At 43.9% G+C, this 12,500-nt stretch overlaps 3 protein-coding genes across 3 annotated transcripts; 2 read left to right on the top strand and 1 right to left on the bottom strand.

Moving 5' to 3' along the window:
* Positions 1 to 533: 533 nt before the first annotated feature.
* On the bottom strand, positions 534 to 951 carry LOC309326857 (histone H2B 1/2/3/4/6). Its single transcript, XM_081835871.1, has one exon. The coding sequence runs from the start codon at positions 942 to 944 to the stop codon at positions 564 to 566; it is 381 nt and encodes a 126-aa protein (XP_081691997.1). The 5' UTR covers positions 945 to 951; the 3' UTR covers positions 534 to 563.
* A 410-nt stretch (positions 952 to 1,361) lies between these two features.
* On the top strand, positions 1,362 to 1,804 carry LOC309326691 (histone H2A.J; the record flags this gene model as incomplete). The annotated part of the gene is made up of 1 exon (XM_081835567.1): positions 1,362 to 1,804. One exon carries the CDS (start codon positions 1,362 to 1,364, stop codon positions 1,749 to 1,751), a length of 390 nt encoding a protein of 129 aa, XP_081691693.1. The 3' UTR covers positions 1,752 to 1,804.
* A 2,227-nt stretch (positions 1,805 to 4,031) lies between these two features.
* LOC309326545 (histone H3.2) lies at positions 4,032 to 4,672 on the top strand. The gene has a single exon (XM_081835360.1). It carries the CDS (start codon positions 4,058 to 4,060, stop codon positions 4,466 to 4,468), a length of 411 nt encoding a protein of 136 aa, XP_081691486.1. The 5' UTR covers positions 4,032 to 4,057; the 3' UTR covers positions 4,469 to 4,672.
* Positions 4,673 to 12,500: the final 7,828 nt, after the last annotated feature.

The following is a 12,500-nucleotide window of genomic DNA, read 5'->3' as shown; positions in this document are numbered from 1 at the left end:
GAACAAAAAATTTAAGTAAACAATAACGATGGCCTGTACAGGGATCGAACCCGCGACCTTGGCGTTATTAGCACCACGCTCTAACCAACTGAGCTAACCGGCCCTCTTGGCAGACATATGACATAATGACAAATATATGACATCAGAAAGAAAAAGGATTAAGTTCGCATTTATCTTAGAAAAATCCGCAAGATGGCACTAGAGTCAGGAATCGCAAAAGCGTAAGATTAAATTGTGGGGGAAACAATCTTCCAGCGGACTCATTACAGGATATCCCATCAACTTTAAGCCTTGGTATTTTAGAGTGCAAGGTGGCGTTAAAAACATTGCATAAATTATACTTCTACATTCTAGAACTTTCCAAGTGTATAGCACTTATTAGAGGTGGCTGCATTGCTTCTGGACTAAGGCAAACAAAGCATAAGGTTGTAATGGAAAACCCGCGGAATTTTTTTTGGGGGGGGGGGATAAATGAACGCAATGATCCAAGCCCTCTTTTTGACAAGTTAAGCGGCTCTTAAAAGAGCCTTTGGGTTGAGTATGTATTTGGGAACGAGTCAGAATTACTTGGAGCTGGTGTACTTGGTGACGGCCTTGGTGCCCTCGGAGACGGCGTGCTTGGCCAGCTCTCCGGGCAGCAGGAGTCGGACGGCGGTCTGGATCTCCCGGGAGGTGATGGTGGAGCGCTTGTTGTAGTGCGCCAGGCGGGAAGCCTCGGCCGCGATGCGCTCGAAGATGTCGTTGACGAAGGAGTTCATGATGCTCATGGCCTTGGAGGAGATGCCCGTGTCCGGGTGGACCTGCTTGAGCACCTTGTAGACGTAGATGGAGTAGCTCTCCTTGCGGCTCTTCTTGCGCTTCTTGTCGCCCTTCTTCTGCGTCTTGGTGACGGCCTTCTTGGAGCCCTTCTTGGCCGCGGGAGCGGACTTTGCTGGTTCCGGCATTGTAAAAGCACCTATTTCCCTTTCAGCTGCAAAGAAATGGTACGCGGCATGTGTTCAGACCGTTCAATTTATAGCAGCAGGATGCAATTAGCATATTCAGCTTCAATGATTCTTATTGGTTAACAGCTAGAAGCTACCCAATCGCATCTTCTCCTTTTAAGGCGCCCACTTCAAATTTCAAGCTGCTACTTCCTTTGATCCTATTGGACAGGCTCCGACCTGTCCAACCAATGGACTAAAGGAAAAGACTCGAGATTCCCATTCGCTAGTTAAGTCACATGGTTTTAAAGCACTACCCAATAGGAATTCAGAATTACAAGCCGGCGGCACGGATAAATATCGAGGAAGAAGCTGCTTCAGAGCTATTCTTGCTCGAACTTTGGCAGTGAAACAGCGACTGAACATAAGGAAGAAAAAATGTCTGGCCGTGGCAAGCAAGGTGGAAAAGTCAGGGCCAAGGCCAAGACTCGCTCTTCTCGTGCCGGGCTGCAGTTCCCCGTGGGGCGTGTGCACCGTCTTCTGCGCAAAGGGAACTACGCAGAGCGCGTCGGAGCCGGAGCGCCCGTCTACTTGGCTGCTGTGCTGGAGTACCTGACTGCTGAGATCCTGGAGTTGGCCGGCAACGCTGCCCGGGACAACAAGAAGACCAGGATCATCCCTCGCCACTTGCAGCTCGCCATCCGCAACGACGAGGAGCTGAACAAACTGCTGGGCAAAGTCACCATTGCTCAAGGAGGCGTTCTCCCCAACATCCAGGCTGTGCTGTTGCCCAAGAAAACCGAGAGCCACAAAGCTAAGAGCAAGTGAAGCTCTTCTCAACAAGGAATCCCAAAATCCAAAGGCTCTTTTAAGAGCCACCCACAACTTCAGCGAAAGAGCTAGTTATCTCTAGTATAAGCGCCCGATTCTAATATTTCTTTGTTAGTTCTCAAGCACATTTTAAGAATATGCACATCACAGCCGAACATTTATCACATTTATCTTGCAATTCTGAATAAGGCATGCTGTACTTTAATGCTAACCCTATTTGTGTAATCTCATACGTGTTTACTCAAGTAAACAAAGCTAAACGGGAAAGAATGGGTTAAAATATCTCCATACCAGTGTGGGCGGGGAGTGGCTACCCAAAACTGCAATGATAGAAAGTTAAAGGTATGCAGTACATAAGGATAGGGCACCTGGAGCAGTCCTCTAGGCATCTCTTTCTGGCCCTGGAAACTTTACCCCAGTAAATACAGTACCCTTTGAGATCTATTTTGCACCCTCTGAGTGTTTTGGCCTTGCTGGAATGAGTCTTGCGCTTCCTGCTTGGCTGGGTGTAGGCCAGAGTGTTGTGCAAGTGGGTGTGGAATTTAGTGCTCTGTTTAAAGGTAACATTCACATTTGTTCCTCTGTCCACTTTTGCCTCTGGTGCGCTACATCCATGGCATGTGGCCACCCAGAAGTTGTCCACAAGGAAATGAAAACGGTTCCCCACACCTGTTGCTCATCAAGAAATTATTGTAGAGGCAGGAAGATTTCTTTCAGAGTTTAATTTATTTATTTTGCCAAAAGGACAAGAACAAGATCTGCCCAAACAAATGCAAGAACACAATAAAGTCTGGCATCACTTTTTGGAGGATTGTGTTTGTGTGTGTGTGTGTGTGTGTGTGTGTATCAAAAGCAGGAAACCAGCCACATGTATAGAGAACTGCAGCTTGAGAAGGCAATTGCAGACAAGCTGAATGAATTTTTGTGTGCTCTGTAGGTCAGATACCTCTGCCTTTGCCAACTTTTGCAGGAAGAGGTGTCTGAAGTACTGAGGCAAATAGTAGTGACAAGACCATTTATTTTACTGGTAAATTTAGGGGGGGAAACACCAAGAAATTACCATCCAGCCGAAAGTTCTCAAAGAACTCAAATATGAAATTGCTCATCTTCTAACAAAGATACATTTGTTTCTCCCTAAGATGAGCCTCCATACCAGAGGACTGAAAATGGGTCAGTATAATGACACTTTTAAACAAGGAAACAAGGAATCCAGGCAAGATCCTAAACCAGCTCATCTCAGTCTCACATGACCTGGCAACACCATGTAAATTAAGGCATCAAAAATAGTGGTGTGACTCAAGCACTGTTTTAAAGGCTTGTTTTCCTTCTGGCAGGCTTAGGCCAGCTCAGCAAGCAGTATCCTTGCTCCAGAATGGAGTCTGGTTGGGGTGTACTTTACCCTTGCTTCCCTTTACACCAGCTTCTTGTGAATAGGATTACAGCATAGGTCAAAGGTTGATGGAAGTTCAGTTTGCTCTAGCAGGGTTTTTCTTAAGTTCAAGACTCATGGATAGCCATCTGCCAGGGATTCTTCACCTGCATTTTAGGGGGTTGGACTGGATGACCCTTAGGGTCCCTTCAAACTCAACAATTCTATGAATCATCAGTATTGTGAAATATAAGAGGTATGCTATCCAAGAGGGTCAGTTGTTTGTTTCTCTTACTGCTGAAAGGAAAGAAGCCACAGCTTTTGAACAATGTGGAAAGAAATGGTGCTGGTACTAGGCTAGGGACCTACTGGTTTCTGATATTTGGCACGAACTACAGAGACATGACATTCCCGATTGCTGACCATGCTTCTTCTATTGCTTCTCTCTCTGCACTGATTGGTTACTCTGGTTTCCTTCCCGACCCGTCCAAATTTAGGACCGTAATCTACTTGGGTGGTGGGGGTGAGGCAAAGATTTGTCTGTGTCTGTAAACTGTAACCATATATCAGAATGGTTCTATGCGCAGAAATAGATTTGCCATCTGCCTTATGGAGGGCTTCCTTGTAAAGCAAAGGCAGGGTTTTGTTTAAAGTGGGGGCGGAGACCCATTTCACAAAATAGCAAGGCTGAATGGATAGGAGGCAAAATGTAATCATTAGAAGGGGCGGGGTGGTTTTGAAATCCTGCCCAATCCCTGCATAGTTTGGGAAATTCGAACTCTGCAACGGTTCCATTCATCTCTTCCAGCCAATCAGCGGGCAGCCAGCTGCCTATAAATATCCGGCCATGGAACTTTCGCTTTACTTTATCGGTTCTTTCGTTTGTGGGGACTTGCGGCGCTTTGGGTTGTTTTTTCTTCTTCTTTTGGGAGCAATGGCCCGCACGAAGCAGACGGCTCGCAAGTCGACTGGCGGGAAGGCGCCTCGCAAGCAGCTGGCGACCAAAGCGGCCCGGAAGAGCGCGCCGGCCACGGGCGGAGTGAAGAAGCCTCACCGCTACCGGCCGGGCACGGTGGCGCTGCGCGAGATCCGCCGCTACCAGAAGTCGACGGAGCTGCTGATCCGCAAGCTGCCCTTCCAGCGCCTGGTGCGCGAGATCGCGCAGGACTTCAAGACGGACCTGCGCTTCCAGAGCTCGGCCGTGATGGCTCTGCAGGAGGCGAGCGAGGCTTACCTGGTGGGCCTGTTCGAGGACACCAACCTGTGCGCCATCCACGCCAAGCGCGTCACCATCATGCCCAAGGACATCCAGCTGGCCCGGCGCATCCGCGGAGAGAGGGCCTGAGAAGCGCCCGCCCGCGTCCCCAGAACACGAACCCAGTTCCAACCACAAAGGCTCTTTTAAGAGCCACCACATGGTCTGGGAAAAGAGCTCGCACGATGCTAAATTACCTTTTGCAGCTTTCCGGCACGTCGTAGGTTAGTAAGGGCAACTAACAGTAACTGGGAAGTTAACAAAGAAGTTCTCGTGGTTTGATACAAACCATGAGAATGACCATGGGAATGGGAAACTTGACACTTAAGGGCTCTTTTAAGAACTTTCTAAAAGGTAGCTGGGAAGCCCGGAAAAGGGAATGGTACTGTTTAGCTGGCGATGGCTTTATCCTTTTGCTTGTCAAGGAAAATGCTAATCCCACCCCTTGGAATTAAGTGGGATTGAGATATGCTTCGTTATTTCATTGTTTCCTTGTATAGATAGTCTTTTATTCCGCTTATCCTAACTGAATAATACAAACCCCCTTTCCCAAATAATTAAGTAAGATTGAAGAAGTTTATGGGTGTCGTTTACAGTAGGGCTGCATTCAGAAAGCCACAAATTACTCGATTAATCGTGTTGAGTTGAAGTTGATTGCTTAACAGAGGCTCCCAAGGGGAGGATGCAATTGTTTGATTTGGGCACCATCAAAGCAGAGCCATTCCTCGTCCACCACCCCTAGAGAGGGAGGCTCCATCTTTCAAGATGGCGAATTATAGGCTTGTGTAACATTTAAAATCGAGATTTTAGATTCGAAAGGTTTTTTAATACATTAGTTATGCAGCTTTATGTCTAATAAACCTCACCATTCATAATTCTTATAGAATCAGCTCAATTTCATTGACTGTTCTGGAAAATGTGCAAGTTACATTGTAATCCTACTGCGTCTATTCAATATAAAAGCACCTTAAAAGCATACTGCAAATAACTACATCCTTTTGAAGTAGTTGATTATTAAAGCACTTTTTAAATACCGGAGTTGAAAACGCTCGTTTTGTGCTTGACGAGGTGGCCGAGTGGTTAAGGCGATGGACTGCTAATCCATTGTGCTTTGCACGCGTCGGTTCGAATCCCACCTTCGTCGGTATAGTGTTTTTGTTGGTTCACCTTTTGTGAAATCAGAAGCACAGACCCATGTGCGCATTTTTAGAAAATGTAAAGCTGAACTTCAGTCTTGAGATCACAGACCCTCATCAGAAATACTGGCATATATTAGAACATCTGGCATATATTAGAACATCCCACATACACGTTGATAGGTAGTTTCTTCCATAGATGAAACGTATTGTGCAACACAGTATGTCAAGTGTGCTGTCTGTGCTATTTTGAATGGCTTAAAAACAAACAAACCATGACATGATTAGATTCAGGTAGGTAGCCCTGCTGCTCTGACTCAGTCGAAATAATATAATAATATAATAATATAAAAAATTAATAAATCGTCCAGTAGCACCTTAGAGACCAACTAAGTTTATTCTTGGTATAAGCTTGATATGATCAGGAAGTGTAGAAACGTGATGTCACTCGTTTGCCATTAACTAGTGGAAGAAAGTAATTTTAAAAGATGTATGAAGACGCATAGGGTGGAAGAAAAGTTAAGAACGCCCGAGCAGGGACTTGAACCCTGGACCCTCAGATTAAAAGTCTGATGCTCTACCGACTGAGCTACCCGGGCTCTTCAAGCTACTGTTCCAAATCAGTTACAAAAAATAGAAAGTCCCTCGTTACACCTGATCCAAACCCTGTTGGGCATTTCAGTGGCTGCTCAGCCTAAGCCTGGCAGAGGTAAAAGTAGCCTTTACATTAGTCCTTTATGCAGGGTTGCCAGATTATGTGGGTAAACTGAATAGACTGAGGATTCAGCCTAAGTCCCCCACCTTCCTGTGTCAACCACACCTCAGAAAAACTCTGCCTATCTAATTTACAGTAAGGTGGCAGTTCATAAAGAATTTCTAAACCATGTAATTGTTGTTGTCATTTAGTCGTGTCCAACTCTTCGTTACCTCATGGACCAGAGCAGGCCAGGAACTTCTGTCTTCCACTGCCTCCTGCAGTTTAGTCAAACTCATGCTGGTAGCTTTGAGAACACTGTCCAAACATCTCGTCCTCTGTCGTCCCCTTCTCCTTGTGCCCTCCATCTTTCCCAACATCAGGGTCTTCTCCAGGGAGTTTTCTCTTCTCATGAGGTGGCCAAAGTACTGTATTTGAGTCTCAGCTTCAGGATCTGTCCTTCCAGTGAGCACTCAGGGCTGAATGGATACGTTTGATCTTCTTGCAGTCCATGGGACTCTCAAGAGTCTTCTCCAGCACCATAATTCAAACCATGTAATTAGAAACTCACTATATAAGGTCTGGGTGAGACATAGAAGGCTGTTAGAACTGAAAACCCCATGGTGTGTATCACCGTTAGAAGTGCTATCAGTCAAAAAGAAAAATACGACAGGAAGATTGGCGACATACCAGCAGTTCCTAAAGGAGGAACAGGGCCAATTAAAATTAAGACCATAATAATAATAATAATAATAATAATAATAATAATAATAATAATAATTTATACCCCGCCCTCCCCAGCCAAGGCCGGGCTCAGAGCGGCTTACAAGCAATAATAAAAACAAGATGAATGATTACAAACTTAAAAACAAAAATAAAATACAACATTAAAATAATGGAACATTAAAATATTAAAATGTAGCCTCATCGCAGGAGGAGAAGGAAAAGAAAAAAGGGAAGAGAAAAAAAAAGAGGGAGGGAGGGAGGGAATCAAATTGGCTCCAAGCCAAAGGCCAGGCGGAACAACTCTGTCTTACAGGCCCTGTGGAAAGAAATCAGATCCTGCAGGGCCCTGGTCTCATGAGGCAGAGCGTTCCACCAGGCCGGAGCCAGAGTTGAAAAGGCACTGGCTCTGGTTGAGGCTAATCTGACTTCCTTAGGGCCCAGGACCACTAGGGTGTTGTTATTTATGGACCTTGAGGCTCTCCGTGGGGCATACCAGGAGAGGCGGTCCCGTAGGTACGAGGGTCCTAGGCCGTGAAGGGCTTTAAAGGTCAAAAGCAGCACCTTAAATCTGACCCTGTACTCCACCGGGAGCCAGTGCATCGAAAGAGGTGACCCAATACTGCACTACATGGTTACAATATCACCAAATTGCCCAAATATTTAATCAGGACAAAATAATAGGATTTGAAAAAGAAGAATGAAAATTACAAAAAGTTTAATTACAAAATCCGAAAAAGAGCATATCCAAAATGTATAATCTATTATTAGAACGGGAGTTAAAGAATGAAGAAGTAAAAGAAGTTATGATTAAATGGGCATGTAATATAGGTTATACAATTTGGCTGGACCAATGGGAGAAATTATGGAAACGCGATATTAAATTTACGGCATGTTATACAATTAGAGAAAATTTGATGAAAATGATGTCCCAATGGTACTTGACTCCAGTAAAATTGGCCAAATTTTACAAATTAAAATCAAATACCTGTTGGAGATGCAAGAAAGAAATAGGAACAATGTTTCACATGTGGTGGGAATGCTGACCTATTAAACAATTTTGGAACGAAATATATGAGGAAATCAAAAAGATGTTCAAAATAGATTTTAGTAAAAAAACGGAGGCATTCCTTTTAGGTATAATCACAAACAATATTCCTGACATTCAAAGGAAAGTATTCCTCTATGCGACAACAGCTGCCAGGATGCTCATTGCAAAAAATTGGCAAGGGGGAAACATCCCATCAATAAAAGAATGGCAAATCAAATTTTGTAAAAATATATATTTGGCAAGATTCACAGCATTCTTAAGGGGACAATCGGATCAAAAATTAGTAAAAGAATGGGATTGTGTTAAAGAATATATGAAAAAAACATTGTTCTGGAGTAAGTATATCGGTATGTAATGAATGAAGCTTTGCAGGGTTAAAGAAATTGAAAAATGGTGCAAGAGGTATAAAGATAGAGGTAATCTACACTAGACACAACAACACAGAAAAATTAAAAACTATGAGGTCTCAGAACAAAGGAAGGAAGTCAATACGTGTATATGTACGTAACGATTAATATGATGATATGGTTTTCTTTGTGGGTGTGATTTTTCTTTTTGTTTTCTTTTATCTTTCTTTTTTGTTTTGCTTCGTCTTGTTTGTTCTGCTTTGTTTTGGACTTTATGTTTTTAATCTATTTTTAAAAATAATAAAAATTAAAACAAAAACTCTTTTGGGGGACTTATACACCAGTCCTGCATTACCCAGGATGAGCAAGTCCCAACAAGGCATCTTGGGATCAGGGTTGAGGATTTAATGCTGGCTGAGCTGCAGATTCATTGCATGCTAAACTGCAGATCTTGCCATAGGATGACCCCTTATTCTAGTAACCGCTAGCATTCTACACCCTACATTTTTGTTGGAATGCAGTTGTGCTAAGGTAATATTTTCCGATGGTATACTTTCATGCAATTAAACATGGCACTGCCCCATAGAAAGGGAACTGGAGATTTCAAGTGGCAAAAGCAATTTTAAAAGGGGCTTTGAAGACGGCATCACACTATACAAATGTAGCATTTCACGTTTGCGTTTGTTTGTTTAGATATCACCTTCAACATGATGTACAGAATGCAATAAAAACAGCAAACCAACAATTAAAAAGGACACAGACCATAACAGAATATTAAAAAAAAAAAAAAAAATTCTCAGGAGAAACACATGGCGGAGAACTTTTTATCCATCACTTGAAGCCTGTTGGAACAAAAATATCCTCAATTGTTTCTGGCTCACAACAATTTGTAATGTGAATGCACTTATGAGTTATAAAAGCCAATGGTCTCCCCGTCGGGGAATCGAACCCCGGTCTCCCGCGTGACAGGCGGGGATACTTACCACTATACTAACGAGGAGTTAATAATGACCTTTCTTGATCTCAATAAATGGATGGGGGGAAAGGTTACCCTCCCATAACCAGCCAGTTTAAACTAGCATGTTTTTACTCGATTCTACACGGACATGCATGACAATTACCTTAAGCAGTATGCCTGCAATTCACCTGCAAAACACTCTTTGTGAGAAACATATTTTTTTCTTACTATTTCAGGGAAGCTTATACAAGCAGTAACCTGCAGCACTTTTAGAGGGAAAACTCCCTAGTCTTCAGTAATAGATACGTATAGTGGTTTGACTGTAGTTGATGAGCGCTGCGTGGAAAGTAAGGAGTAGCAAAACACCTGTCCGGCACCACAAGGTATTTAAAGATGGTTGCCTAAAACGGAAGAAGTTTTTTGACTATTTAAGCAAAGACGATTTCAGGAAAAGGAAAGAAAGCATCGTAGTCGGCAGGATTCGAACCTGCGCGGGGAGACCCCAATGGATTTCTAGTCCATCGCCTTAACCACTCGGCCACGACTACTTGTTAAAACACACACACACCTGACGTCTTAAACTTTCGCAATAAAGAGTTCTGCTCTACTTTTGCTCCAACTTATTTTCTTAGTCTTCACGACTCTCTGCATGGCACTTTAAGAAGAAGAAAAGAAGTCAGAAAGAGGAAGTCCAATTTAGACCTATTAACTTAAGAAAATTATGGGCCAGGATTGGACCTCAACTCCCATCGATCCCAGACAACATGGCCAATGTTGAGGGACAATGAGTGTGGCATAGGTTAACAGCATCTGGAGAACCACAAATTCCTGGTCCCAGCATGTACAGTATCTTGTCTTCCAGCCTCCAATTGACCTTTCTCAGTTTATTTGATGACATAGGCACCTAATTATTTCTTTGCTGATGGTTTCCAGTGTTACGGAAATTATGGGGGTGCACATCTTTAAAGTTGTTAAATGTTACAAATATTATGCATAAATGTATCCTTTCGACTTGACAGCTCAAGGAAGTTACCTAGCTTTAACAATCATATAAAATCACCCCCTTTGCCAGTTTCCTCCATTTCAACACTATTTTGGTCTTGGAAAAACCCCAAGCGTGAGGACATGTATACATATCTCCTACCCCAGGAAGTGTCCAGAGGTGACAATCGCTGGGCTGATTGTTGGCCAAGGGAAGCCAAATCCCATCACCAAACTTGCCAAGGGGTCCAGACATGCAACGGAAGTTCTATTGTACTTTGGGTGGTGGGACTTCAGAGGTGTTTGCCTATGCCAATCTTATACCTGGGTCTTGCCCTGACATGTCTGCTTATGCTAATCTTGTACCAAGGACTTGTCTGGACATGTTTGCCAAGGTTAAACTAGTGTAACCCCTGTCTACCCCTCCCCTTTTGTGGCATGTCAGTGATGTAGCAATGATGTACCAATGATGCTGTACGAATTGTATTCTGGGATATGGTGGGAACGATTTAAAAGTAATTGTCACCCCATCCTCGGTGTTCAAAATTCCTCTTTGAACCTGTTGCGCAATAAACTTTGGTCTACAGCTATTTGCTCCGGTTGGTGGCTGGACTCCTTCCTTTATTCCGCAGGGACCTGCGGGCTCTGCCCGAAGAACTGGGTGACTGAGCAGCCTCGCACCTAGATTTTTCCGTAACACCAGTCTGGAGTTAGCAGTAGAATGGAAATCTCAAGGTGCTCCAGCTCATTGTAATTCCCATTTGCACTGCTGTGGCAGGTACTATTAAGGGTTTGGAAGCTAATGAAAGGGTTGGGAATCTGTGGCACTTCAGATGTTGTTGGATTCCCCAGCTCCTATAACCCCAACTCTGCCCTGCCACATGCACAGCCACAATGAATTTGCAAGCCGATTTAAAATTTGTGTGGGGAAGTCAGATTATGAACATCGATTCTGCAGTTATGAAACTAGGCTAAGAAATGGTGGGATTTGAGCTGGTACCCTAACTACCCTTACCAGTGGGAGTTATTTTAGAGTTAACATGCAAAGCACTCAGTTGCCAGATCTCATAGGTGAACCTTCCCTATGTCACCATTTATTAATATATCTTTTTGGGAAACTAAATGTGCAACTCTGAAAGAATATAGTGGGAAGACATCTGTAAACAACAACCTCAATTGTCAACGTTCCTATTGGCTCTGGTTGGCTTGGAGGCTCCCCCTGACACCACTGCCTTCTAACTCTTCTTGACTGAGGCCTTGGCTGTGTGGGCAGCAGTGCTTGTGGGGACGGGTGGCACCTCTTCAGTCATGCTTGTCCAGGACGAGGCGAGAAAGTATCGAGTATGGTGAATGGGCCGGTATTATAGGGCATCAGTGGCACTCTCATTGGTGTGTTCTGGTGCCTTCTTTTCAAGGATCAGAAGTAGCTCCTGCCTCATCCCAACCCTGGGCTCCTTACCCTGCACAAGGCTGTGAACTCATTCAACCCAGCTGTGTCTAGTTGCTCAGTTCCCAGATGCTCTTCAAAAGGACCTCCATCCTCCTGCTGCATTGGTGTGTGATTCCCAAAGAGAAGAAAAGGAGTCTATAATGGGAACAGAAATCCAAGGGTGGATGTCTGAAGAAAGCCTTCAAATAGGGAAAGTGCTACTTTCTAGTTTAAAAATGCATGATTCCTTCTCTAGCATGATTCTGAAACTTCTAAACTTATATCTCCAGAAGATCCTGAAGTCTGAGAGGGAAGAATCCAGTGCTTGGCCAAATCTTGCAATTAGAGGTGATGTGTGAACGTATCAACATGAACATAGGGGACAGAGGTCTCAGAGAACATGATGGTTAACTAGGGTGCAGAAAATGGGTTCAGATTGGTTGAGAGATGGTACCTTCTGAGAACTAAAGGTTATTCCCCTACACATAATTCCATTCCTTCTGCTTTGGGGCATCTATTTCACAAATCTAGCAAGGCCACAGTCTTAATTTGTGACTTGTGAGCCCCTCCTCACCTTCACTTGGTATATTTGTGTATTTCCTAGTATATTTCCAGGACCCTGTGCAAAATTTGCAAATATGCTTGTAAGATTCCCTGAGAATGAACACAGGGCCATAATCGATTGGGGATTAGAGTGGGCTTTGCCTATTCCACAACAGCAAAATCCCAGGTAAAGGGTGCCATCTCTCCCCTTACACAGAGATGCACACCACAGGATAAAAGCCAACCATTCATGAATGAAT

This window comes from Podarcis erhardii (genome assembly GCF_964252035.2).
Source record: "Podarcis erhardii genome assembly, chromosome: 13".
In the NCBI taxonomy this organism is placed as follows: Eukaryota; Metazoa; Chordata; class Lepidosauria; order Squamata; family Lacertidae; genus Podarcis; species Podarcis erhardii.
Note: the sequence above shows the minus strand (reverse complement) of the source record. Positions and strands in the feature narration are given on the sequence as shown.